The 25,127-nt window shown below is 41.5% G+C and overlaps 1 protein-coding gene across 1 annotated transcript; it reads right to left on the bottom strand.

Moving 5' to 3' along the window:
- Positions 1 to 381: 381 nt before the first annotated feature.
- On the bottom strand, positions 382 to 23,428 carry ZNF317 (zinc finger protein 317; the record flags this gene model as incomplete). The annotated part of the gene is made up of 7 exons (XM_082650387.1): positions 23,291 to 23,428; positions 4,762 to 4,887; positions 4,037 to 4,176; positions 3,432 to 3,558; positions 2,763 to 2,858; positions 2,193 to 2,275; positions 382 to 1,701 (listed from the first exon to the last, which is right to left on the bottom strand). Exons 2-7 carry the CDS (start codon positions 4,790 to 4,792, stop codon positions 382 to 384), a joined length of 1,797 nt encoding a protein of 598 aa, XP_082506513.1. The 5' UTR covers positions 4,793 to 4,887; positions 23,291 to 23,428.
- Between the last annotated feature and the right edge of the window lie 1,699 nt (positions 23,429 to 25,127).

Consider the following 25,127-nt stretch of genomic DNA (forward strand, 5'->3'; position numbering starts at 1 on the left):
TCTGTCCAGTCTTGGAATTTACAGAGATCCTCCCTGGTGGGCTTACTCTTGTGCCAAGGAGGTACAAGGTGATGCTAAAGTCATTTTGACATTAAATATCAGACTAGGGTTTCTCCCCCTAAGTTCTCGTTTGTTGAGAGCTAAACGTACACTGACAGCTTCTTCACACCACAAACACGTTTTCTCAACTATCTTGAGTTCTCACACTATTTCCAAAGTGATGTGAAAAAACCCAAGTCTTTCCACAGTTATTAAACAAATTGGATTTCTCCCAAGTTAACACATATTCTTTTGTGCCCAGTGAGATGAGTTCATCAAGGCTTCCTGCCTTCCTTACACCTGCCAGGTCTGCGCTCTCATGTTTCTCTTTAAAGAAATGTGTCACTGGAGTCTTTTCCACACTGATGATGTGAAGAGCTTCTCTCCCCGGTGTGTCTTCACGTGACTCCTGAGGGACGAGTGATCACTGAAGGCTTTCCCGCAGACCAGGCACTCGTAGGGCTTCTCCCCAGTGTGTATCCTCCGGTGCACATTAAGGTTCGAGCAGATGCTAAAGGCTTTCCCACAGTGATCACACTCATAAGGCTTCTCTCCTGTGTGACTCCTCATGTGTGTCTTAAGGGTCGACTGGTTTCTGAAGGCCCTCCCACACTGTCTGCATTCAACATGCTTCTTTACGAGATGAATGCTCATGTGCCTCCTCCGCGATAAATAATCACCAAAGACCTTACCGCAGGTGGCACACTCGTAGCGCCTCTCTTGAGTGTGTATTTTTCTGTGCGCAGTTAGGTTGGAGCTTGCACTGAAGGCTTTCCCACAGAGATCGCACCCATACGGTTTCTCTCCAGTGTGGGAATTCATGTGTGTCTTAAGGATGGACTGGTTTCTGAAGGCTTTCCCACACTGTCTACATTCAACAGGTTTCTTTACAATGTGAATTCTCATGTGTTTTCTCCGTGAGAGGAGGTCCCCAAAGGATTTCCCGCACTCTTTACACTCGTATGTTTTCTCTACCATGTGGTTCTTCTTGTGCAAGTTAAAGTTGGACTTCCATCGGAAGGCTTTTCCACACTGTGTGCATTCGTAGGGTTTCTCTCCAGTGTGGTTCCTGACGTGCTCTTTGAGATGTGAGGGATGCTGGAAAGCTTTCCCACAGTCGTGACATTCGTAGGGTCTCTCTCCAGTGTGTGTTCTTCTGTGTGCAATGAGATGGCAGCTCCTGCCATATGCCTTCCCACATTCATCACACTTATAAGGTCTCTCCCCAGTGTGAACTCTCATGTGTATCTTCAGTGAGGAGAGGGTTCGGAATGCATTTCCACACTGACTGCAGTCAAAGGGCTTCTCTGTGAGGTGAGTTCTTGCATGACTCCTAAGAGCTGAGGGGTCATTGAAAGCTTTCCCACAGGCATTGCACTCATAGGGTTTCTCCCCAGTGTGTATTCTCCTGTGCCGTGTAAGGGAAGCACTCGTGGTGAAGGCTTTTTGGCACTGATGACATTCATGCATTTTCCTCCCATTGTAAATGTTCACATGTTGGGTTACATGAGATCTGTTCTTGAAAGTCACCCCACAGTCCCGGCGGTGATAAGGCCTCTTGCTAGTGTGCCTTCCCATTTGCTGAGTAAGATGAGCACCCATGCTGAAGACGTCAAACAGGTTAGCATATTCACTGGATTTCTCTCCAAGCCGACTGCTTTCCTGTTGATGAAGAGGGAGGGTTGACTCAGGCATTTCCCATATTCATTAAATTCCTTAGACTATCCCTACATAAACTGGCATAAATAGAAGCGCATCATTACGACTAATGATGTCATAATTTGCAGTGCAAAAGTACTGCTCCTGCCTTATTTGGACTCCATCAAAGAAAACAAGTGAATGCTATGCTCTGGGGCTCCATGTGTATAACTTTCACAACGATTTTTACATATACTTTGTTAACTGTTTAAAACTCAATTAAGCCCCAACACTCAACATCTGAGACACAGTTATAGAAATATTTACTCACTGGAACTTTAAGTGAAGAGGTTTGGGGGTCAGGTTTTAGGGTTTTCCCCAAATCGGTAATATTCAGTGTCTCTGACACTGTTTCCTCTTGGGGACCTGCCTGGTTTTGAACTGCTTGTCTAACTCAGGCTGCCCCTGTCCTCTCCCAATATGGAAGATCCAGAATTATCCCAAGGAAATCTTACCATTGTCACACCATGAGATGTTTCCTTCCCAAAAATATCTTCCATAAGAATTGACCATTTGGTTTTAGATGGAGTCTCCCAATCTGAAACAAATTGGGAAAATATTAACTTGCTGGAGAAAGAAAATGGTGGGATGATGGTGACAAAAACAGAGGTGGCTTTCTTTGCAAATATTAACCCTAAAGAAGGAAAGGGAATATGAAAGGGGAGAACACACATGAGTAAAAATGACTGAAAAATCTGGTTATGTGAGATATTTGGCAATGACAAGGGTAGAAATTTAAGCTGACTAAGAAGCACCTCTTCAAAGAATGACATTGATAATGGCATTAAGAGTGAGATCAGGAATGTTGAGTAGGAAAGAATGGGACAAAGAACCCATTTGGACACATGTCGAATTTAAAGAAGAAGGGACATGGAGACCAAAAGAATTGTGAGAGGATGGAGGGACAGTGAAAGAGAAAGAGCATTTTCAGATTTCCCTGGGTGATGTTTCCTCATGGATCTCTGTCATCCCAATCACTGGAGAGAGCAGATTCTCAAAAGCACTTGTGTCTGCCTGGTGCTTACCGGGACAAGGGCCTTGGTGAAGTTCCTGCTCCTCTGTCCTCAGCTCCTCTTCTTGCTCCAAGTGGGAGATGAGGCTGGGTTTGCTCACCTGACACCCTACTCACGGGGAAAGACACATGTTGAGGGAGGATCGTGCAGAGGACAACCCCTTCCATTAGTCTGGGGTCAGTGTTTTGGTCTTCAGTGCTCTGAAGATGGACAAGTCTGACTTAGGAGCAGCAAAATGATGGTGCCACATTTCTAAGGAACACAGTGAAAGGCTTTCATAAAACACAAAACCACAAATACCCACACATTTTGCCCTTCAAAAGAATGAGGATTTGCTTTTCTTTTTGGCCGTGGCGCATGGCTTGTAGGATCTTACTTCTCCGACCAGGGGTTGAACCCGTGCCCTTGGCAGTGAAAGCTCAGAGTTCTAACCACTGGACTGCCAGGGTTGAGGACGTCTTAACTCAGAAAGCTATGCCCAAGCTCAGACACACTTGACAACCTCCAAGGGCAATACAATGGACAGGTCTCAATAGCCAAGGTACCATCAAGGCAGGCACCAGGTTGGCTTGTTCATAACTGTGTTCCGAATCCCCACACAGTTCCTGGGTCACAGCAAGTACTTACAACAAAAACATTTCATTCATGAACGAATAAATGAAGAAATGCTGCCAGCCTTACCCACTGAGGCAAGGTTGCTATAGTTCTCCAGCATCACATCTTTGTACAGTTTTCTCTGAGAAGAATCCAGCAAGGGCCACTCCTTCTCAGTGAAGTCCACGGCAACATCCTGGAAAGTCACTGATTTCTGAAACACCACACACATTTGGGGTCGGTGAGAACACAGCCTGTATGTGTTCCAAGATGGCTGAGGCTAAAGATTACACAGGAGAGACTCTAAACACAGGATTTTCAATATGGGGATCTGGGGTCTAAACATTTACTCTAGAAGTCACTCAGATGTCTTCTCTTCCAATGAGAAATCTCATGAGACAATCTCATTGCTTCAAACGCAACTCTGACATGGGATCAAACCTACTTCCACTCCAAACCTGGCCTGAGAGCTTTGAGCTATACTATGAGAGAAACACCTGTTATATAAGTCATTTCCCCTAACATCCCTGATACCAGGACAGCCTCACCAACTTCTCCCGCTCTTCCTCTTGCACCCTGATCATGCATTGATCAGCCTGGATAAAGATCTAAAAGAATCCTAACACGTGATGTTGCGGGCATTCTAGGGAAGTGCCTCCTCCACCCTCAGGGGCCTTGAGATCTTGGTGTACCTGGGAACCAACACTGGTTGATGTATGAGGCTCCAGGCCATTGTATGCAAACAGCTCCACATCCTGGGGACAGGAATGGTCTTTTGAAGAAAGAGGAATTTCTGACTCATGGACATAGGCAGGCTCCTGGTTGGACATAGCTAGAGAAAAGAGGACCCATGAGGATTAAAGCCCACCTGACATTCGCAGATCAGGAAACAGTCTCACACTAACGATATGTGTGCAGTGCACATGCCCCAATCTCACATTCCCTCACACACTCACTCACACACACTGTTGTGCAACAAGCCAGAGAAGCCCTGCTCTACTCAAGGACAGGAAAAAGGGTGGTGGGCCTACATAGCCATAAAGATAATGATATATATTCTCAATTTATGGGTAAAGAAATAGAAGCTCTGAGATAGAGCTGTTACTTCATCCAGACTTATCAAAATAATAAATGGGATGCCGCAGGGTTACCAATGACCAGCATCCCTCCTTACACAGCAACTACAAACACTCCCTGCCTCACCCAAACTCACAAAGACCCTGAATCAGACACAGTCACGTGGGGAGCTCTCAAGGCTTCGCTCACTCCCACCCCCGTTCAGTTCCTGTATCCTCCTCCACTTCTAACCTGGCAGCCCTCCCACTAGCTGTGCACATCCTTGCCCTCAGTGAAGGGGCAGGGGCCACTGGCCACTGAAGCTTGATTTCTGAGGGTATTCATCACCCGAAGAACTTACCACATGTGGGAGACAGACCAAGAGCTGCCATCCTCCGAGAATGATAGTAAATTTGCCTGAATGAAAGCAGGGCACTGGCACCAGAAAGCTACTCTCTCGCTCTCATGGGACTCTTGGAGCAGGCATCTGTAGTAAATGAGAAAAAGACTACTAGGTGTAGCCAAAGGCTTTCTGTCTCTCCCACTAACAGGACAATTCTGACTTTTGTTTTTCAGTGTTTCCTCTTTGGAGCAGCCTGTCTCAGCTTGGGTCTTAACCCTGCTTAGGTAAAACCTCCAGGCAATGTGGCGGAGGTCCCTGACCTACCTCAAGTAAGATTCAGATTCACTCTCTCAAGTAATTTGTCCCCAGTTACAATTCTGTTAAACTCTGTCACTCATTGAACACTTGGGCCCCAGACTTCTTCAACTTCAAGGCATAGTCCTCCTGGCTTAGGATGGCTCCAGCTTCCATGAGGACTGGTCCATCTGGACCATGTGTTCTGATCACCAATGCCTTCTGGCCCCCCACTCTACACCAACATACACACCTGTGGGCCACAGCCCAGGCCTTGTCATCACCAGAATCAGATTCACTTCACAAACAATGATTCAGAAATTTGCCCTCTGGACAAAACCTCCTACACAACATTCTTCTCACTTAAACTCTACCACTTAGAGGGGATTCCAGGCCACCCAGGCTTCTACCACCTTGCTCCCTAACAGCAAATTCTTCTTCACTGCCCCACCTATTCAGCTGAGAGATGCATCATGTTCCATCACTTCTACAAATTTTTGTCCAAATTCCTTTAATCCTCTACCTAGTATACCCTCAATGAGCAAAAGACCAGTGTGGGATGATTCCAACCATCTGTTTCCTCCCTGAAGGTACCTGGAAAGACCAGTCCGCACATACCCAGTCACACTAGCAGCTTTCAAAACAGTCACTAACCTTGAAGGAGCATCTATACTAAAGAAAAGCATAAGTGGTAACCCAATCTCCCCAAAACCATGTAAAAATCTCACCAGTTTTTCTAAACCCCAAACTGTCTTACATGACCCTTGCTTTCAGCAAATAATCTTGCATTTCATTTCACAGTAATCACAACAAAAAAAACATAACTCAGCAAAGAACTGGAAAATGAAACTTAAAAAATACTTTCATTTATAACAGCATAAAACATATAAGGCCCATAGGAATAAACAAATAAAAGCTGTGAGACCATGCTGGAAGAAATAAAAAACCTAAATAAGTGAGGAGCTATATCACTTTCATGGGCTGCAAGAGTCAATATTATTAAGGTATTCACTCTCCCCAAATTCATCTGCAGATACAACGCAGTCATCACCAAAATCTCAGCAGGTTATGTTCTAGACATTGACAAAACAAATCTAAAATGGGTACCAAAATGCAGAAGATCTAGAAGAGCCAGAACAGTGTTAAGAAAGAAAAATAAACTTGGAAGATTCCTATTACTAACTTTACTACAGTAATGAAGAGCTGTTGGAATAAGTATAGACCAAAAGGTCAATGGAACAAAACAGAAATAGACCTACATGTGCATAGTCAAATGATTTTCAATAAGGGAATAAAGAAATTCATTAGGGAAAGTGGTCTTTTTAATAAACAGTGCTGAGACAGCATCCTTCTATAGTTGATAGATGGGATGCTGCCCAATTTATAAATCGCCTAAGAAAGCCAATTAGATCTTCAAATTAGGAAAAAAACAAGGTGCTGCAAGAACTTAATGGACAAAAAGGAACTTTGACCTCCATTATCACTGCATACACAAAAATTTGAATTAAAAAAAACCTTTTTGAGATAACTCAGACACCAAAAAGTAAAATCCAGATAAGACTTTAACAACATTGAGTTACACAACATTTTAGACTAGACACAAATGGAACTAAACATTAAAAAAAATCAATAATTAGACTTTACCAAAATTAAAAAATTTTAGTCATCAAATGACATTATTAAGAAAATAGGGGCTTCCCTGATGGCACAGTGGTTAAGAATCCGCCTGCCAATGCAGGGAACATGGGTTTTAGCCCTAGTCCAGGAAGATCCCACATGCTGTGGAGCAACTAAGCCCGTGTGCCACAACTACTGAGCCTGAGCTCTACAGTCCGCAAGCCACACTACTGAGCCCACGTGCCACAACTACTGAAGCCTACATACCTAGAGCCTATGCTCCGCAACAAGAGAAACCATGACAATGAGAAGCCTGGGCACCACCGCCGCAACTAGAGAAAGCCCGTGCACAGCAACGAAGACCCAAAACAGCCAAAAATAAATAAATAAATAAGTTTATTTTTTTAAAAAAAGAAAGAAAATAAATAGGCAAGCCACAGATTGGGGAAAAAAGATATCTGCAGTACATACACCTGAGAAAGAATTCACATTCAGACTACATAAAGAACTCCTACAAACAATAATAATAAAAAATAAAAAAAAAAACTCAACAAGGGCTACACTTAGACACTTCACAAAATTCAATGAGTGAGGAACAATAAGCATGACAAGTTACTCAAAATCATTAGTCATCAGATGGATGCAAATTAAAACTAATGGTATAACATTTTAACCCACCAGAGAAGCCAAAATTAAAAGACTATAAACACTAAATGGTGGCAAGGATACAGCATACCCAAAACTCTCACATACTAAAGGTGGGGGTGTGAAATGGTTCAATCACTTTGGAAAACAATGCGCCAGTTTCTTAAAAAGTATACCTACCATTTGACTCAGCAATTCCACTCCTAGATATTTACCCAAGAGAAAAATTTTAAAACATGTCCACAAAGATTCATATAAAAATGGTCATAGCAATCTGATTCTTAATAGCCCCAAAGTGTAAGCAATCTAAATATCCATCAACAAAAGAATGAATAAGCAAACTGTGGTATGTAGAGTGGAATACTACTCATCAACGAAAAGAAACTACTGAGACACACAACATGGATGAACTTCTATAATGCTGACCAACAGAAGCGAGACAAAAAAAAAGCTCTATAACTCCTATTCCACAAATAGGTGAAATTTATTAAGGTCGATAGCAAAATGTGTTTATTTAAGTCAACAGAAGGAAAAAAGTTGGTCGCCTCCTTGCAGGAATATGATATGGTGGTAGAATGAGAAGCAAGAGAGAACTTTCTGGGGCAACTGAAATATTTTATTATTTTTTTCAGTTAGTGGCTATACAATGTACACCGTGTCAAAAAATTCATCAAACTGATCATCTGAGATATGTGCATTTTCTTGAACATAAATTATACTCTACTTTAAAAAAGTTAAGTGGAGTCTTTCTTACTTTCATGTCTCCAGTTACACAAAAATTCCTCCCACAACTGACCTATGACTCCTATTACCAGTAAGATGTCTGCCCTCCCTCCCTTCTAAAACCAACCTCTTCAGATCTGCCTCAGCTACACTTAGTCCTCCCTCCAGAGCAAAAGCTTATAAAGACAGTCCACACTATCTCCCTAATTCAGTGTACCTAATGTCAATTACCATCATCTCCATCTTCACAGAAAATACAATTACACCTGTGTCAGTGGAATCCAGTAAGTGCATTTCAGTCTTAGATCCTCAGCAAAATTTGGTGTCTATTTTCTTTGAGAATCATTCTCTTTCTAGGCTTCTATATAACTCTCTCCCTAGTTCTCTCTCTACTTCTCTTGATACTCTGTCAAGGTTTTTTCAGAAGGTCTCCTTCTACCATTAAAGGCTGGATTTGCTCAAGAATCAGCCCTTACCCTGTTGCTCTTCATACTCTGCGCTTTGCCAAGGCTTCCCTTAATGTTCCTTAATTTTCATCTCTAACACTCAAGGTCCAATATGAATTCAAAATCATATTCTCACTGCCTACTAACAGCCACCAAAGAACATCTCATACAAAAGCCTGTTGAAAAAAAAAAAAAAAAAGCCTGTTGAGCCTGTGTTTCTGGGCTCAACGAAGAGAATCAGTAGCCAGCCCTCTGGCCGCTCACAAGAGGGAGGTGAGGTATGGGAATATATGTATGCATATAGCCGATTCACTTTGTTATACAGCAGAAACCAACACAACATTGTAAAGCAATTATACTCCAATAAAGATGAGGGGGAAAAAAAAGCTACAACTTAACTGCTCCATTCCATGGCTCTAATCACTTACAAACTAAAGAAAAATCCACACAACCTTCTTCACATTAAAAATTTAAGTTATTATTTTCATATGAAAAAACTTGGCTTTCTCTGTTAGCTGACTCTCTTTCTCCTACAAAACCTGTCACAATGTATTTTTATGTTTTTACTCCCTTGTTTTTATTTCCTTGTTTTATACTCTGTTTCCTAAACTATATAGGAAACTAGAAGAGTGCACCACTGTACTCAGGTCCTAATCCACTACCCGATATTAAATAGAAAATGAAGGGGGGTGGGGGCAGAAAAGGTCAATGAATAGAGAACAGACTGGTGGTTGCCAAGGGAGAGGGGTTTGGGGGAGGGATAGAGTGGGAGTTTGGGGTTAGCAAATGTAACCTTTTATATACAGAATGGATAAACAACAAGGTTCCACTGTATAGCACAGAGAACTATATTCAATACCCTATGATAAACCATAATGGAAAAGAATGATAAAGTATATACATGTATAACTGAATCACTTTGCTGTACAGCAGTAATAAACACAAAATGATAAATTAATTATACTTCAATAATAAAATTAAGTAGATGTTTTAAAACTCTTGAAAAAAAGTCAATGAATTCTACCTCTTACACCACATGTCTCCAAATCATTTAACTTTCTCCAATTCAACACCCAGCAATAGAGTCTGGATCATATATGCTGGACCATAAAAAAGTCTCAAATTTAAAAAGACAGCAAATGTACTAGATTTGAAATTAATAACAGTAAGATATCTAGAAAATACTCAAATATTTGGAAGTTAAAGACAATTTTATGTAGAGGATAAAACAAAGGAAATTTAATAAATATTTTATACTACATGAAAACACAACAAATAAAAACTTGTGAAATGAGGTTAAAATCATTCTCAGAATGAAATGTATACAGTTAAATGTCTACATTAAAAAGTGGACAAGCTCAGTGAAAATCAATGAACTACACTTACGGAAAAAAAGAAAATTAGGGTTTTCCAGAATAAGCCATAAATTAGGCCAAACACAATTCTCAACCAATTTTAAGACAAATAATAGCAAAATATATTCTCCAACCACAATGGAATGAACCTAAAAAACAATGATAGAGGGAAAGCTGGAAAATTTACAAATACATGGAAATGAAACAACACATTCTCACACAACCAACAGGACAAAGAAATCACTGGGGAAATTAGAAAAAACTTTCAGACAAATGAAAACGGAAATGTAACACAGCAAAATTGATGGGATGCAATGAAAGCAGTGCTCAGAGGAAAATTTATAGCAGTTAATATCTACATTAAAGAAGATCTCAAACAACCTAACTTTACACCTTAAGCCACAAGATAAGCACAAACTAAACCTAAAGGCAGCAAAAGAATTAGAACAGAGATAAATGAAATGGAGAGCAGAAAAACTAGAATCAACAAAAGTTGGTTCTTTCAAAAATCAACAAGATAACTAAAATCAGAAGTAAAAATGGGGACATTACTACCAACCTTACAGAAATTAAAAAGACTCTAAAAGGGTGTTCCCTAGTGGCCTAGTGGTTAGGACGCCAGGCTTTCACTGCCAGGGCCGGGTTCAATCCCTAGTCATCGAACATCCTGCAAGCCGTGAGGCATTGCCAAAAAAAAAAAAAAAAAAAAAATCCACATTATAGAAATAGAAAAGGTATTTTAAAAAATAAAAATAAAGAGAATACCATGAAAACTGTACACCGACAAATTAGGTAATCTAGATAAAATGGACAAATTCCCAGAAACATACACTTTTCCAAAATGGACTAGAGAAGAAATAGAAAATCAACAGACCCATAACAAATAAACAGGCGCAATCAGTCATCAAATTCTCCCAACAAGGAGAAGTCCAGGACCAGATGACTTCACTGGTGAATTCTACCGAACACTTAAAAGAAGAATTAACACCAATCCTATTCAAACTTTTCCAAAAATAGAAGAGGTAATATTTTTCTAACAAAATCCTTACGGCCAGCATTACCCTGATACCAAAACCAAGACAATCTCAAACACCTCTGGACTCCTAAAGAGACCAAGCTACCTGGAGACCAAGCTACCTGTATACATGTTAAGCCTGGGGTGGTGTTTAGACTCTATGTCGCTGATAGGTTGTCTGGTTCTCAGTCAATGTCACATTATTCTCTATGAGACTCAAAGAAGTGAACAAAGCAGGCAGCTTTTATACCTTTCAGACAAGGAAACAATAAATTTGTGAAGAACTGACACGACAAAGTTTGGGCCTGAGGTAGTAAATTGGTAAAGAAGTAATAAATTTTGTTTATACAGCCTTCTCAGCCCTGAACTTCATATTTATCTCTGGAGATAAGGATGTCTCTTTGCCTTCTGGTACAGGGAAGGTGCCTTAGGTGCCTTTCACACGGGAGATTTATTTCCTACTTTCAGGGTAGCAAAAAAGGGTCACAGTGTCCTTCTCACGCCAACTGTTTTCTTACGTAACTTTAATTCAAAATAATCAATATGCCAAAGTGGCATACTTTGGGGCATCTTGCCCTGACCTCCATCACTGCTAATCCATATGTCATAGTTACCCCAGTCATTTATTGTTTGGCTGAATTAATCCTTTAGCAGTTTTGTTTTGTTTTTTCATATAGGTGATTATCAAATCTCATCTGAATTCATGCTGATTTGTTATACATATCAGCAATTTCTGACATACAGCAAAGTGATTCGGTTACACATTTGCCAAGCACAGTACCTCGCACGTAGAAATTACTTTTAAAATATTGAATGAAGAAAAGGATACATGAATAGTAAAATCAAGTTCAAATGATAAAAGTTAAAAAAAAAAATCACATTACTTTAGTATCTTCCGGTATCTAGGAAAACGTGTCACTCATCAGTTTTCCTTTGTCAAAAATATTGGATATTCTCGAATATTTTCTTTTGCAGATGAAATTTAGAATCAGCTGTACTACTGGTATAATGTATTTTCATTTTCATTAATGTTTTGATATTTTAAGGTCTTCATTTTCTAAGTGTTTCTAAATAGGCACATCAATTTATTGAAATGATCTTACGTTAAAATGTTTAGAATATTTCCAATTTTTCACAAGTAGAAAAACAACACTTGGAAGAAATATTTGCAGCTAAATTTTTGCAGTTTTTTTCAAGTTTTTCCTTAGAACGAATTTCTAGATAGTGAAATGCTTAGTCAACATTTATGACTAAACATTTAGTAAGTGTTGCCAAAATGCTCCCAAAACTGCTTTATCTGCAGTCTCTTTAGCTACACATATTTATCATACATTAGAAAAAAAACACTTGTCTGCCAAGGTGATGAATTATGTTCTTTTCAAATTAAAAACTGAGTAGGGATGTAAAATACTGTAGCACACAATTTTATAGCTTGTCAACTGGAAAATAAGGAGCAAGCTGTTTAATTCCTTGAGCTGTAATTAAATGTTACCAAGCACCAGTCTTACCTATTTTCTAGAAATGTGAACAAACCAGATGTAATAAAACACAAATAGAAAAATGTAATACTCTTGGGAACAACTTATGAAACTGGGTGAAGGAATAATAATAAAAGTAGTCGCATTTCTCTTTGAAAGGTTTACAAAGAGAGTGAACAGCACTGCACTGGTGGGAACCCAGGTCCCACCTCATGTTAAGCACGATCCAGTGTTGGGTTTACCTGAACCCCACAGAAAACCAATCAGATGGGCCTTATAGCACCATCAGAGGTGCGCAAACAGGCTCAGAGAGTTTAAGTAACTGCCAGAAAATTGCATAGCAGGTGGCAGGGGTGAGACCTGGGTCCTAATTTCTTTAACTGCAAAGCCTGAGTTCATTCCTCCCTTTGGAGGTGGCAGTGGCGGCATGGTTTTATTTGATAAGTACCACCTGTGTGAGAACAGTGAGGGTTCTTAGAGATTCAAGAATACTACATCAGCTGATGTAGTAGATTCTCAACAAATATTAGCTCCCTTCTCTTTCCCCTTTTGCAGTGAGGAAATAAACAAATGTTAACCATCTTTCATTCATTTCTAGATACCATGGTACCTGTCTCCAAATGAGATCAGGTGCTGCCACCTTCTGGGTATAAAGAGGTATTGCAAGCCTTCTGAGGTCACACTTGGAACAAACCTTTGCCTTTCTCAAGTAGAGGATTTGGGTTCCAACATCAGATTACTAAGGAGAGACTCGATAAGTTAAAAAAAGAGGTTCAGAGTCACTGAAAAACAAGGTCTCCACCCTCACCTCCCACTTATTCCTCTATTCTCAATTTACAAATTTCTGCTCAAGTTTCTGTCCCCCAACTTTTCTTGCCAACATCAATACCAATGCTACAAATAACAACATAAGCATGCTTACTATGTACAAAGTATCTCCTGAGTCTTTCCAGGGACTCTCATTTAATACTCACAAGTTCCCCAGGAGGTAAGCAGTATCCTGAGGAAAAAGTAGGGCATGTACTGAAGGGTTAGGTCATGTGACGAAGGTCAAACAGGGGCTAATGAACCTGATTCCAGAGCCACACATGTCCCCTCTCACGGTGACCTCTGCATGTGAACCCCCTGACACCAAATCAGGAAAACAGCTTTTTCCTGATTCTTGTCTTGATCTCAGTACATGATCCTGCCCACTACCAACCTCCCCTCTCTCCCTCTTCCCGGGGAACCTCTGCTCTTGGCCACTGTGCATCATATCCCAAGGTTGTCCTCCTCCATCTCTCCCATCTCAATGGCAACACTCTTTTTGAGACTCCTGCTCGTGGTCCTTCCTCCTTTGCCAGGATCTCTAAGGGCCAGGGTTCTCCTGAGCCTTCCTCTCCCTCATCCCACACATGTTCACACTCTGAAATCCCTCCTCCCTTGGGTACTGACATACAGGTTCTGATTACACATCCATGAAGGTTGTTGTCTGTCTGTCCTTGAGACCTCAGGTGACCCCACCGTGCTGCAAGCCCAGATTTCTTGCCCATGGGGGCTCCATTCAAGAATGGGCTCACGGACTTCCCTGGTGGCACAGTGGTTAAGAATCCACCTGCCAATGCAGGGGACACGGGTTCGAGGCCTGGTCTGGGAAGATCCCACATGCCGCGGAGCAACAAAGCCCATGCGCTACAACTACTGAGCCTGCGCTTTAGAGCCCACAAACCACAATTACTGAGCCCGAGCACCTAGAGCCCGTGCTCCGCAACAAGAGAAGCCAAGGCAATGAGAAGCAAGCACACCACAACAAGGAGTAGCCCCCGCTCGCTGCAACTAGAGAAAGCCTGCATGCGCAGCAACGAAGACACAACGCAGCCATAAATAAATAAATAAATAAATTTATTTTTTAAAAAAGAATGGGGGCTTCCCCTGGTGGCGCAGTGGTTGAGAGTCCGCCTGCCGATGCAGGCAACACGGGTTCGTGCCCCGGTCCGGGAAGATCCCACATGCTGAGGAGCGGCTGGGCCCGTGAGCCATGGCCGCTGATCCTGCGTGTCCGGAGCCTGTGCTCCGCAACGGGAGAGGCCACAACAGTGAGAGGCCCACGTACCGCAAAAAAAAAAAAAAGAATGGGTTCACTAAACTTGTTTCCTCATCTGGAAACTGGAGGTTATAACACTGGATTATGGGACTGTATGTGCTCAATAAATGTTCACTCTAAACACTATTATTTTTATCATAAAACAAAATGGCCGTTGGCGATTTAAACTGTAAGCTGTTAATTTACAGTGGATGCCACTCTCCACTACTTGGTACTTGCCCCAGGCAGCATGAGCCAGAGAAATGGGTAGATGAGCGCTACGTGAACATTTCCCCTGCAATATCTAATAAGACCTCAAGGTAAACACCTAACACTGAGCTCCTGCCAGCCTCCCCATCTCAATGGCAACTCCATGCTTCCAGGAGCTCCAGGCAAAAAGCCTTGAAGTCATCCTGGATTCTCCTTTTTCACACTTTAGATCCAAATCACCAGCAAATCCCACGGGCTTTACCTTGAAAGCTTACCCAAAATCTGGCCACTCCTCACCACCTACTCTAATACTGCCTTGGTGCAAGGCACCACCTCTCTCCTAGATCATTCCAATAGCTTCCTAAAGTATCCCTGTTTCTGTCCTTTAGTTTATACGGCAAGTAGAACTTTGCCAGTAAAATGTAGGTCACATCACTCTGTTGCTCAAAACCTGCTGGCATCCCATCTCACTCAGCCAAAGCCCTACATTCCTGCTGCCTCATCCACAACCCCTCCTGGCTCCCGGCCCCCGTGGCCCTGCTCACACTATCCTCCTCACTGGGCCTTATGCCTGTGCTAGGCATGTTCCCGCCTTGGGATCTTTGCACTTGCTGTTCTCTACACGGAAATGTGCTTCTCCGCATTCAAGTGTACCTGCTCCCTCGCCTGCTTCGGATCTTTAGTCAACTTTAAGTGTCTCGACATGGCATTTACCGGCCACTCTAATCAAAATGCAAACCTCTGCTTGTCTATCCCTAAACCCCACTCCTTCTTCTATTTTTCTTCAAAGCACTAACCTCCACTTAATATACCGTGTTAAGTCAGGGTAGGCTCTATTTTACTGCAAAAACAGACTTCAAATCTCAATGACTCGATGAAACGGAAGTTTATGTCTGGCTCATGTTACTTGTTCAACCTGGGCTGGTGGTGAAACTTTACCAGTTACACGGGGGCATGCCTCTTGTATCTGAGCCAACTGAAACCCGTGGTCATTCTGTCCAAGGATGATTAGAAGGGTGTGCCTAGAGAACTGTGCACCTTGACACACACGCTCTGGCCCTGAAGTGCTCATAGCTCATTGCCCAGAACTAGTCACATGCCCCTGCTAGTTCCAGGGATCCTGGGAAGTGTAGGACAGCACACAGAATACCTAGTAAGCATTACTGTCTCTCCCACACATACTATGTATTTTACTTGTTTCGTTTTCTTCCCTTATGCCCAGTCAGACAATAAGCTCCAGGCAGATAGATTTTCCACTTCTTTGTTTCTTTCACTGTTGAGGTGTCTGGAACAGTTACCTCAGATGACAAACAGGATAATAGTGAGCAAAAGAATGAATGGATGACAAATAAGCTGATCTACATTTCTCTTCATATTGAGAAGGCCCTCCCGAACCTGGGGGTCTTGGGAAGATCACAAAGGAGGGGGTCTATGGATCTTGGTGTATGTGTGGGGGGGGGGCTCCCCTTCAGGTCCTATGAGATGTATGTTGACCCAGCTGCTAGGACACAGCCATAAAGCTTAGCTACACCTTGGCTCCTGAACTGCCCACAATGTGGGGCAAGGTAAACAAAACGGTTCAAGCCTGGATAGAGAGTGCACTCACATCAATTTCAAACCTGGGGGATATTTTCAAAGTCTCATGGTAATGCAAACTAGAGGCCAGAGCAAGGTTCTGGAGTGTTTCTCATCTGAGCAATTATACCACTTGTTGAGCTACACTCAGTGACCCTGAATACAGATGCAACAGGACTACCTCAGCATCTAAGTGACTGGAAGTGGAGCAGGGGAGTCTAGGAACAGTTATGGGATCTATTAAAGAAGTTTTGACTCCTGTTTCTACACAATACATGAAACAAAACCACGATGATCAGACTGATATCAGCACAGATAAATGCGATGGAGAGAGAATTTTCAAAGAGGTACTGAGATTGTTTAATTTCTCTTTTAATTTCCTTTATAACACAGTGAAAACAGTTCCCTTTTTCTATTTCAATACATCTTAGCCCATTCTCATTGGGATCTGTTTTTCTCTGTGCCAGGATCAGCACGAGGGTGAGGTAAGACAGGTTGCTGGAGTACAAAATTCAAACAGGTGCTTTCAGCATCATACAAGTGCAGGGTTAATGCCTCCGCCCACATACCTCACCCTAATCTCACCCTGCTCCCCACAATTACAGAAGATCTGCCTCCTACATCAGTTTTTTGGTCCAAAACACATTTTACCCTTTAAAATTGTTCTATTGTGACTTCTCCTTTTGTGGCCATAATTCCTCCAATATTTGATTTAAAATCCCCACATTCAATTTTATAATACTGCCCCAAGATATTCAGAATTTGCAGATGTAAATACTAAAGACAGAATGATTCTTTTGTTACTTTTATGGAGTGATATTTCTGCCTCTGCTAGAACTGTTTCTAACAGTGTTACTCTTGTACACATAGACAAAGTAACAATAGTAGTGAGAACACTGCATGCCACTTTTCTCATTCCAGAAATGTGTTACATTTGTAAATTAATATCTCTATGTACTTCACTATCTGTAAGCTTTCAACCAGATGAAATGTACCAGGGGTAAAAGGGCAGGTTAACAGGCAATCTAGGTATACTGATTAAACCTTCCACTCAAAATTATTTTAAGTGCAACACAAAATACAGACAGAGGGCTTCCCTGGTGGTGCAGTGGTTAAGAATCCGCCTGCCAATGCAGCGGACACGGGTTCGAGCCCCAGTCCGGGAAGATCCCACATGCCGCCGAGCAACTAAGCCTGTGCGCCACAACTACTGAGCCTGCAGTCGAGAGCCCACGAGCCACAACTACTGAGCCCACGTTCCACAACTACTGAAGCCTGTGCGCCTAGAGTCCGTGCTCCGCAACAAGAGAAGCCATCTCAATGAGAAGCCTGCGCACCGCAACAAAGAGTAGCCTCTGCTCACCGCAACTAGAGAAAGCCCGGGTGCAGCAATGAAGACCCAACAAAGCCAAAAAATAAATTTAATTAATTAATTAATTTTTAAAAAAAGACATATCTTTCAAAATCATTCACAAGCTGGCGATAAATACTCAGAAATTTAAAAATGTGTAATTTCTAAGACGACAATTACAATTGCTGAAATAAAGGTAAAATGGCAGGGACTAGGTAAACAGTTTTATCAGATTACACACAGCCCCCAAAAAATTGTTTTCTAGAGTATCACACAAAGTGTGGTTCCTCCAGCCAGCTGCATAAACATCATCTAGAGAGCTTTAATAATTCTGATGCCCAGTTCATATCCAAGTCCAACTGAATGAGACTCTTTGGAGTACACTGATGAATCTGTTTTAACAAGCATTATAGGTGACTTCTATGCAGGCTTAAATTTAAAAACCACTTCTAGAAAATAAACATAAGGGCACACAGATAAAACGATGATAAGTATAAAGAGCCATGGGGGACAGAGGGAAAAGGGCTGAACTGATTCTAAATAGAATTCCAAAGGGAGAGAGAAGGAGCACAGGCAGTTATTGCAAAATATAGTAGCTGTGGATTTCTCATTTCAAAAAGCAGATATAAAGAGACTGAAGATAAAAACAGATCACAGATACAACAACACTGAACCAGAGAAACAGCAATGGCAAAAAGAATATTTTAACAGCAGCCGGGGAAAAAGCATAGGTTATCTTTAAAGCAATGATTCCCAAACTTCAAGATGCATCTGAATCACCTGGAGGGCTTGTTAAAACACACTGAAGGGCTTCCCTGGTGGCGCAGTGGTTGAGAGTCCGCTTGGCGATGCAGGGGACACAGGTTCGTGCTCCGGTCTGGGAAGATCCCACATGCCGCGGAGCGGCTAGGCCCGTGAGCCATGGCTGCTGAGCCTGCGTGTCCGGAGCCTGTGCTCCGCAACGGGAGAGGCCACAACAGTGAGAGGCCCGTGTACAGCAAAAACAAACAAACAAAACACTGAAAACATATTTTATAAAAACAAACCAAAAAACTCACATTGCTAGGCCGCATCCCCAGTTTCTGATTCATCAGAAACTGGGGATGCAAGAATATGCATTTCTAATAAGTTCCCAGGTGATGCTGATGTTGTACATCTGAAGCGTACACTTTAAGAATCACTGCTTTAAAGAAATAAACATTAGCCTGACACCTGACTCCTCGCCAGCAACAATGGAAGCCAAAAGATAATGGAACATCTTCATGGCTCTGGAATAAAATATACAGTCCTTTAGCAACCAAAATGCCTACTAAGATGGCAAAATAAAGGTATATTGGGGCTTGCCATTCAGAGAAAAGAGAAATTCTAAAATACGTTATTTTAGAGAGAAATAAAAAAATCAAGGAACCAAAGTAAAGAGTGTTAAGAACTTATATCGAAGAGTCCAAGAATCAAAGTAAGCATACAAAATGGAAAATGTGTGGGTAAAATGAAACTAAAAATGACTGTATACAATGAAAATCTCTTCTGAGGTTTAAAAATAGATAGAATTAAAATGCATGATCACAAAACCATGTAAATCAGGAGAGTGATAACATATCAAAAATCTAGGGACTTCCCTGGTGGCACAGTGGTTAAGAATATGCCTGCCAATTCAGGGGACATGGGTACGAGCCCTGGCCCAGGAAGATCCCACATACTGCAGAGCAACTAAGCCCGTGTGCCACAACTATAGAGCCTGTGCTCTAGAGCCCGTGAGCCACAACTACTGAGCCCACGTGCCACAACTACTGAAACATGTGCACCTAGAGCCCGTGCTCTGCAACAAGAGAAGCTACTGCAATGAGAAGCCCACGTACTGCAACGAAGACAAAACACAGCCATGAATAAATAATTAAAAAATCTAAATTTCATGAACGAGCATGAATAAGAATACTCCAAAATAACCACTAAAATAATAGACATAAATAAATTCAATATGCATATAAACATGTAGATAAATTCAAAATATGCAGAGAAAAATGTGGAATGAAAAAAGTACTCAAATCAAAGGAAGATAGAGGAAAGAAAAAAGGATGTTAAGGGACAAAATGCTTCAACTAAAATATGTATATTCTCAAAATGAAGTAAAAACAATCCAGTTATATGTTGTTTACAAGAGAAAGGATATAGCAAGAATGGAAATTTTAAAAAGATATACAAGGCAAATACTTTTTAAAAAAAACCTGGTTTAAATATATTAATATCAGAATAAACTAAGGCAAAAAGGCTAATAGAGAAAACTGAGGAATTACAAAAAGAAGAGGTACAATCCAAGAAAAAGCTATATATATTTCATAATATAGCCTCAAAAATATATCCGTGGTAGGACTTCCCTGGTGGTGCAGTGGTTAAGAATCCGCCTGCCAACGCAGGAGACACGGGTTCAAGCCCTGGTCTGGGAAGATCCCACGTGCCGCGGAGCAACTAAGCCTGTGCGCCACAACTACTGAGCCTGCACTCTAGATCCCGCGAGCCACAGCTACTGAAGCCCGCACGCCTAGGGCCCATGCTCCTCAACAAGAGAAACCACCTCAATGAGAAGCCCGCGCACCACAACAAAGAGTAGCCTCCCCCCCCCTCACTGCAACTAGAGAAAGCCCGCGTGCAGCAAGGAAGACCCAACGCAGCCAAAGTTAAATAAATAAGTTTATTAAAAAATATATATATATCGGGGTGGGGGGCAGAACTCTAAGGAGATGGACAAAGCCACTACCAGAGCTCTCAATAATATGTTCAAGCAGACAATTCAATAACTATATGCAGACTGCACAAGATGAAACAGTATTTCCTAACTATAAACTCCAACCACACATGGGGCACAATGTGTGTCTCAGAAAACGTCATCAATCTCTGACTATAGTGCAAGCAAGTTAGCAAACAAAACCAAAAGATAACCCGAAAAACATCACAGAAATGGAAATTAAAAGGCCTAAATAATTCACATGCCAAAGAAGTCATAATATTTGATAATATTTAGAACTGAAGTAAAATAAAATACTACCACTGTAATCCTTTCGGATGTGCACGTTCCAATGTAAGAAACTGTAAAGAAACATGCCAAAAAGGTAAAAGGAAGACAATTATAAAGAACAGAAAGTTATGAAATAGAAAACGTATACATTATAAAGTGGTTCTTCATGAAAAACAAAATTGACAGAATTGTGGCAGGATGTATTTTTTTTAAAAAAAGAATATATAAATACAAGAATGAAAACCTAGAAAACACTACACTTGCAGCAGCATTAAAAATATAATAAAAGCACATTATTAACAACTTTGACTATACAGTTTAGCCTTAGATGGAATGAATAAATTCCTAAAGAAATTTTACTTACCATAATGAAATAGAGAACTTGGATGCCCTATGACTCTTATAGAACTGAAACAACAGCTTTAAAATTTTCCACAAAGAAAATTCAGACCCCAATGGTTTTTCCTGGTAAAACTCCCTTTTAAGGAACAAGTTATTCTACTCTTAGGCAAAATATTCCAGAGTTTAGAAAAAAAAAAAAAGGGAACACTCCCACCCCACTTTATGAGGCTGGAATAAACCTGAAACAGAAAAGGAAAATTACAAGCCAATTTCACTCAAACATAGATGCAAATCATAAAAAGATAAAAAATAAAAAATAAATACTAGCAACCAGAAACCAAAAATGGTAAAATAGTACATATCCTTTCCAATTTAGTTATTTTACCAAAGCAAATTTAATGTAACATTAGAAAATCAATTGGTTTAATTCACCACATTATCAGGTAAATGAGAAAGTCTTAGTTTTCACTTATTCATTCAAAGCACAAACAGAACTAGAACCTATCACAGACCTATCATAGTTTTCAAAGGGTGACTGAAATCCATCAACACATCAAAGAAGTTGCTGGGGGGGGGGCGGAAATCACTTGTTAAAAGCTTACAGCTGTCCATGACAAAAACTCTTAAATTAGGAAATAGGAGACTTCTTTTACCTAATAAACGCTTTTCAAAAAAAAAAAAAAAAAGCCTCCAGCAAACTTTCAAGTTAACTTCCCTTAAAGTCAGAAAGAAAACAGGACTGCTTCAAGATTGCTATCCAACTCCATTCAATGCTACTCAAAGTCCTCAGCCTGTCTAGCAAAGAAAGTAAATGTTAAAAAATGTGTGTGATGCAAAAGGAAAGTATACACTTTCCTAGGAATAAATCTAACAACAACAAACCAAACCCTTAAATCGTTTTTGCTGATCCTCATAAAACTTCATTGAAAGGCATTATACAAGATATAACTGGGACTTCCCTGGTGGCACAGTGGTCGAGAATCTGCCTGTCAATGCAGGGGACACAGGTTCGAGCCCTGGTCTGGAAAGATCCCACGTGCCATGGAGCAACTAAGCCCGCGAGCCACAACTACTGAGCCCGCGTGCCACAACTACTGAAGCCCGCTGGCTTAGAGCCCGAGCTCCGCAACAAGAGAAGCCATCACATTGAGAAGCTCGTGCACCACAATGAAGAGTAGCCCCCACTCGCAGCAACTAGAGAAAGCCCGCACGCAGCAACAAAGACCCAGCGCAGCCAAAAATAAATTTATTTAAAGAAAGAGATAACTAATTAATTGTAAAATTCAATGGCATAATGATGCCAATATTCTCAAAATCCATATATATATTCAACACAACTTGAAAACAAAACCCCGGTATGTGGAACTTCGTAAACTGACTAAAATTTGAGTCACAAAATACCTGAAAAAGAATGGGTAGGTAGGTGCATATAATCTTCTACAAGATATTTGGAAATATCTAAATTAAAATGGGTACTTCCATCAATATGGAAAGAGGGTGTCTCTGAAAATACTTTAGTGTAAGTCCACCTACAAGTAATTACCAAAATTAGTAAATACATTTTTGAGAAAACATATAAGCAGTAAAATCCAGGAAGAAAATCATGGGGAAAGAGAAAGACGCAGTTTAAGAGAATACAGGTTTCCGAGGTTTCAAATACTTATTTTTCTTGGCCTGGTTTGCAGATTCACTTTATTTTTCTTTTAATTTTCTGTGTTTTCATATTTTTGTGGGACATATATGTTCTATATTCTGATAAAAGAATTATTTGAAGGGAAAAAAATAAACAGGAAGTACCAAATAAGGTGGTAAAGATCAACGCAAAATATTAGTAATCACAGTAAATATTAATGGACTAATTCTCAAATTAAACAACAATGTTGAAGTGCATTTTAAAATCTAGTTATAAGCTATTTACACGAGAGTCAACTAAAGTAAATAAAGATAAATAACTGAAATGTTTAAGTGTAAAAATTATTCAAGATAAATGGTAACAGAAAGAAAACCAGTGTGCTCCTATTAATGTTAGACAAAGCTGACCACAAAGCAAAAGGTAGGTAGTTTATCCTTGCGGTCTCCAATTCCTGACACACACACACACACACACACACACACACACACACACACACACAAAATAATGTCCTGAATTCACTTCGGCCGGGCTTTTCTGTCCCCATCCCAAGATGTCAGTTTTTTTGGACCAGATCACCAGTGCCTCCCCCTTGTCGCTAAATACAGTGGTCCTAAACTTCATCACTAGCGTTTCATACCGCTTATCACAGGATCTAAAACACACTCTTCCTGGCTGCCTGGCTTCCCGGTCCCAGGTCCCTATCCCCCGATACCCCTCCCTGCCTTATGGCCTCTCTTGTCCTCAGGAAAGCGGGGAGTAAAGGGTTAAGTGAGGAAAGCGGGTCTTACATCACGGAGGGTAGAATCACGGGGAGCAGAGGTCACGGAAGCTGCTGCCGAAGGGACGAGAAACTCATTGAAAGGTCCGGTCTGTCGCGGGGACCAACAGCTCGGAAGTAGCCGCGGTGGACCGCTCCTCTGCCCATGTGTACAGCAGCAATCGCCTCCGGAGAGTAATGGCTTCCGCTTCACTTCCGCCTTCTAAGTGTCGCGGGACTTCATAACCGGCCTCTAACCAGGAAGCACAGACGGAAAGGACTCTGGGAAATGTAGTTCTGGAGTTTAGACGGGCATGGCGGGGGTACCTCGGTGGAAACTGCGGATGGCGCTAATTTCCCCCCAACTTCTAATTGTTCAAGTGCCTCGGGACTCAGTTCTCAGGCCTCTTTTCGTCTTATAATCCCTGTGGTAGCACTGAATCTTACCTCTTTAAGTACTGTGTATACACTCAGGAGTCAAAATTCCATCCCACACCTCTGCCCTGAATGCCAGACAGAATGAGATATTCTCTCTCCACTTGGGTATTTTAGAGACACATTTAAAGTCCACAAATCAAACTCCTGACTCCACCTTATCAACTTCAAATAATAGCAACCCCATCTTTCACATGTCCATTGTAAACCTTGGCAACATCATGGACCCTTCTTTGTCCCATTGATCCAACAGGCAACGCTCAGCTCTAGCTTTACCATCAATCCAGAATCTGATTGCTTTGCCAGAAATGTTTTTCTTGTTTCTGAGTCATGAAAGGTCACAGCAGGACTTGAAACTGGCCCTCCTGGGCAAAACACCCTTTCTGGGTCCCCCATTTCTTATTTGTAGGATGAAGGCTTCAGCCTCCTAGACTTTCCCTGAGTTCCAAATGGCAGATTCAAACAGCTGCTAATCAGGGAAACAGGGAATGCAGAAACAATGGAGGAATAGTCAAGAAACTATAGTGCAGTGATTAAAGCAAGATCCTGATCCTCCTCAAGGGATATACATAACAATATCTTTGAGTTCTTTTGAACGAACTAAGGTCCCCAATAAGGCCCCCACCCAAGTGGACGATGGTAACTTCTGGCTGAGCACAAGATTCCTTTAACACCGCCCTGTTACCTCACCATCAACCAATCAGAAGAAAGTCAAAAACCCTGCAGCCCTCACCCCCAAATTTTGCCTATAAAAACTTCTCCCAGGAAACCACCAGAGAGTTCAGACTTTTCAAGCATAAACCACCCATTCTCCTTGCTTGGCCCTGCAATAAACCTGCCTCTGCTCCAAACTCCAATGTTTTGGTTTGTTTGGCCTCACTGTGCTTCAGGCACAAGAACTTGTGTTCAGCAACAAGAGCCTTTCAGTAGCTCTGAAGGGACTGCTTCAAAGAGGTAGGGGGAGAAGCCAGTATATATATGATTTTTGGCTAGGGAATACATGCAGTTAAGCACATATCTCGGTAAAAGATTATTACTACTCACAAGGAACAGATATCTCAGTTAATGATTTTAGTGCTTTTCTATGTATGGGAAGATCCAAGAATCTGGGTTCATTAAATTTCTTCTTGAAATATACTATCTAAAGGGCCTGTTTTCAGGCTTCCCTGGTGGCGCAGTGGTTAAGAATCTGCCTGCCAATGCAGGAGACACAGGTTCGAGCCCTGGTTCAGGAAGACCCTACATGTCGCAGAGCAGCTAAGCCTGTGCACCACAACTACTGAGTCTGCGCTCTAGAGCCCACAAGCCACAACTACTGAAGCCTGTGTGCCTAGAGCCCGTGCTCTGCAACAAGAGAAGCCACCGCAATGAGAAGCCTGCGCACCGCAACAGAGAGTAGCCCCCGCTTGCTGCAACTAGAGAAAGCCTGTGCG

Source organism: Grampus griseus (genome assembly GCF_964374135.1).
Source record: "Grampus griseus genome assembly, chromosome: 3".
Classification (NCBI taxonomy): domain Eukaryota; kingdom Metazoa; phylum Chordata; class Mammalia; order Artiodactyla; family Delphinidae; genus Grampus; species Grampus griseus.